Source organism: Pinus tabuliformis, chromosome X (genome assembly GCF_031772625.1).
Source record: "Pinus tabuliformis cultivar Carrire ecotype Pingquan chromosome X, CPIR1, whole genome shotgun sequence".
NCBI lineage: Eukaryota > Viridiplantae > Streptophyta > Pinopsida > Pinales > Pinaceae > Pinus > Pinus tabuliformis.
In genome coordinates, this window is record NC_142308.1 from 473,851,984 (window position 1) to 473,854,487 (window position 2,504).

Sequence of the window (2,504 nt, forward strand, 5' to 3'; positions counted from 1 at the left end):
TGACACCTGAGTTTGATAGGTTTTGCCACCTTCGGAGAAAAAAAAAAAAAAAAGAAAAGAAATGCCTCTGTCCCCAAAAATTGTCATTTTGGATTTACAAGAAATCCACTATTTAAGATCGTTCGGTGGGAGGACTCAAATATTTCTATTCCAGCCGACTTCGATGGCGCCTCGAAAATTTTACGTGGGCAGAACATTAGAGCGGATCACTATTTAAGAGAATAAACGCATAGTATTCCAACAAACTTCAGTCTCCAACTTTCTGAGCGCTCGGAGAAAAAATCCGTAACTGTTTCCTCCCTGGTTATCGCGTGAGCAGTGCAAGGAGTGTCCCAAATGGATTATACAGAGAATCATGGCGGTGCAAGGGCTCTTTTATCAAGGTTATCTTCAGGCCACACTTACGACACACTGGAATCTCTGCAAGCCGTTACAACTCTTCCGCCCTTGCCATTCTCATTAACATCATTGCCTTCCTCGGCGTTTGCTCTCCGCCAATCTGTCCCCATTCACACGGGAGGCAGGGCAATGCCGCCTACCATTTACCCTGTCTCCTCGATTGGTACCCATGACGTCAGAGACACGATGATTAGGGATCCCTACAGACAACCCATTACAGACAGAGAACCCACTTTGAATATTCTGAATAAAGGGGCAGAGCCTGTTGGATATTCCATTGGCCATTTGCAGAGCTTGAACCGGTCTGTGGATCAACACCAGTCACGCCAACAAGAGGTATCTGTTTTTTTTCAAATTTCCATTACAGATTGTGCAATGTATCCATTCTTTTTCGTTCGCTTCTTAGCCTCTCAACTTTGAACTTTGTTTTCTGATTCAGTAGTGCATCCATTCTTTTTCTACCTTTTCTTATTGTGCCAGAAATGTTGTTTACTGTTTCGGTAATTTGTCCATTCTATTTGTTTACTAATTGAGCAATGTTTGATATTGTGGGAGCCTTTATCACTGTTGAGGGCAATACCCCCTTCACTAGGCATTAAAACAACCTCTCTACTGTCTTTCTGAGGCTGAGAAAATGCAGAGAGGTTGATCTTCATATAGGAAATTATGGAGCATACTATTTTTATTACTAACATTGGGTATGCTTTTCAGATTTTCAAGTCCAGGTTGGGTAAGAACTCAGATTTTGGATTGCAACTAAAGTCTAAAAACAGGGCACATATGGAGATCCCAGGCATCAAAGATATGGATGCTAAGACTCCAAAGATCCCTGGGTGGTGCTCACTCTGTGATGTTACCTGTAGCACAAAGGAAGTTCTTCACAAACAACATGTGTTTGGGAAGAAGCACCAGTCCAGGTTAAAAAAGTTGAAGGAAAAGGGTTCAGAAGATGTAGTAAAGCCACAGAAAAAGCAGCCACAAGGACTGGTGGGGTGGTGTTCTCTTTGTGAGGTTAACTGTGGAAGCCTAGAAAATCTTCATGAGCTGCATATGTCAGGGAAAAAACACCTGTCCATGTTAGGAATGGCAAAGACAAAGGAGCAGGAGACAGCAGAGGCTGGCAAAGACAATTTTCTTGGGAAAAGAAAAGAAGATTCAGTGAAGGAAGAAAGAGATATGCCATCCAAGAAACGCCACAAGTTACATAAAGGAGATGCTGCCCATGCCCAGGTTACAGAGGATGGAAATTCTAAAGCCCATTTACCGGTCGATGGTGAGAGAGAGCGTGTTCCTGTTGGCCAAGTTGAGGAAGGAGATTTTGTTAAAGCTCAAGTTGAAGGGGCAGATTAAATGTTCCGAGCTTTCGACCTGTTGAGCGTAAACTGGTCTGTGTTTTAGGTTTTGTGGACATTAGATTTCAAAATGTTCTTTAAGGTTTTGTGACAGTTGAGAGACTTCAGGATCGCAGAACAGAAATCCCTGGAGATTCAGAAGAGAGTTTTTTGAATATGCTGGAATTAAATATTACGTAGGTAGAATTTAGAAATTTTTGATGTGATTCTGAGCTTTCCATTTCAAATAAAGAGTGATCTATGTAAACAGTTCTGACTTGATTCTTAGAAATTGATTAACCTCTTTGCACGTTTACTCGTTTATCTTTTCAACGTTGAAAGGTTTTTAGAGAAATGTGCTTTGTATTTAAATTAAGGTAAAGACATGTGCTTTGTATTTAGAGTTATTTGTGATGAAGCTATTTACTATGAATGTAAAGTATTCCACCGTGTCATTCATCTACAACATGTGATAGAGAGTTAATTAGATTTCTTTTGTGCCAGGGAAATATTTGAGCTTGTGAAATTCTGTTAATTTGAGCTTGTGAAATTCTGTTAATTTGTTATGAGTTATTATTGTTACAGGTTATGATGTGATAACCATAGTTTTATCTTGTAATATGATAAGCATATTTTTTTACAATGTGATGAACATAATTCAATATAATTTCTTATAAGCTATTATTGTTATGGATTATGATGTGATAATCATAATTTTATATCGTAATATGACAAGCATATGTTAGGATGAACATAATCTAATATCCTAGGGAG

The 2,504-nt window shown here is 39.1% G+C and overlaps 1 protein-coding gene across 1 annotated transcript; it reads left to right on the forward strand.

Annotated features, from left to right (window-relative positions):
• Nucleotides 1-336: 336 nt before the first annotated feature.
• LOC149140729 (uncharacterized) lies at nucleotides 337-1,749 on the forward strand. The gene is made up of 2 exons (XM_089451054.1): nucleotides 337-735; nucleotides 1,111-1,749. Exons 1-2 carry the CDS (start codon nucleotides 337-339, stop codon nucleotides 1,747-1,749), a joined length of 1,038 nt encoding a protein of 345 aa, XP_089307180.1.
• Nucleotides 1,750-2,504: the final 755 nt, after the last annotated feature.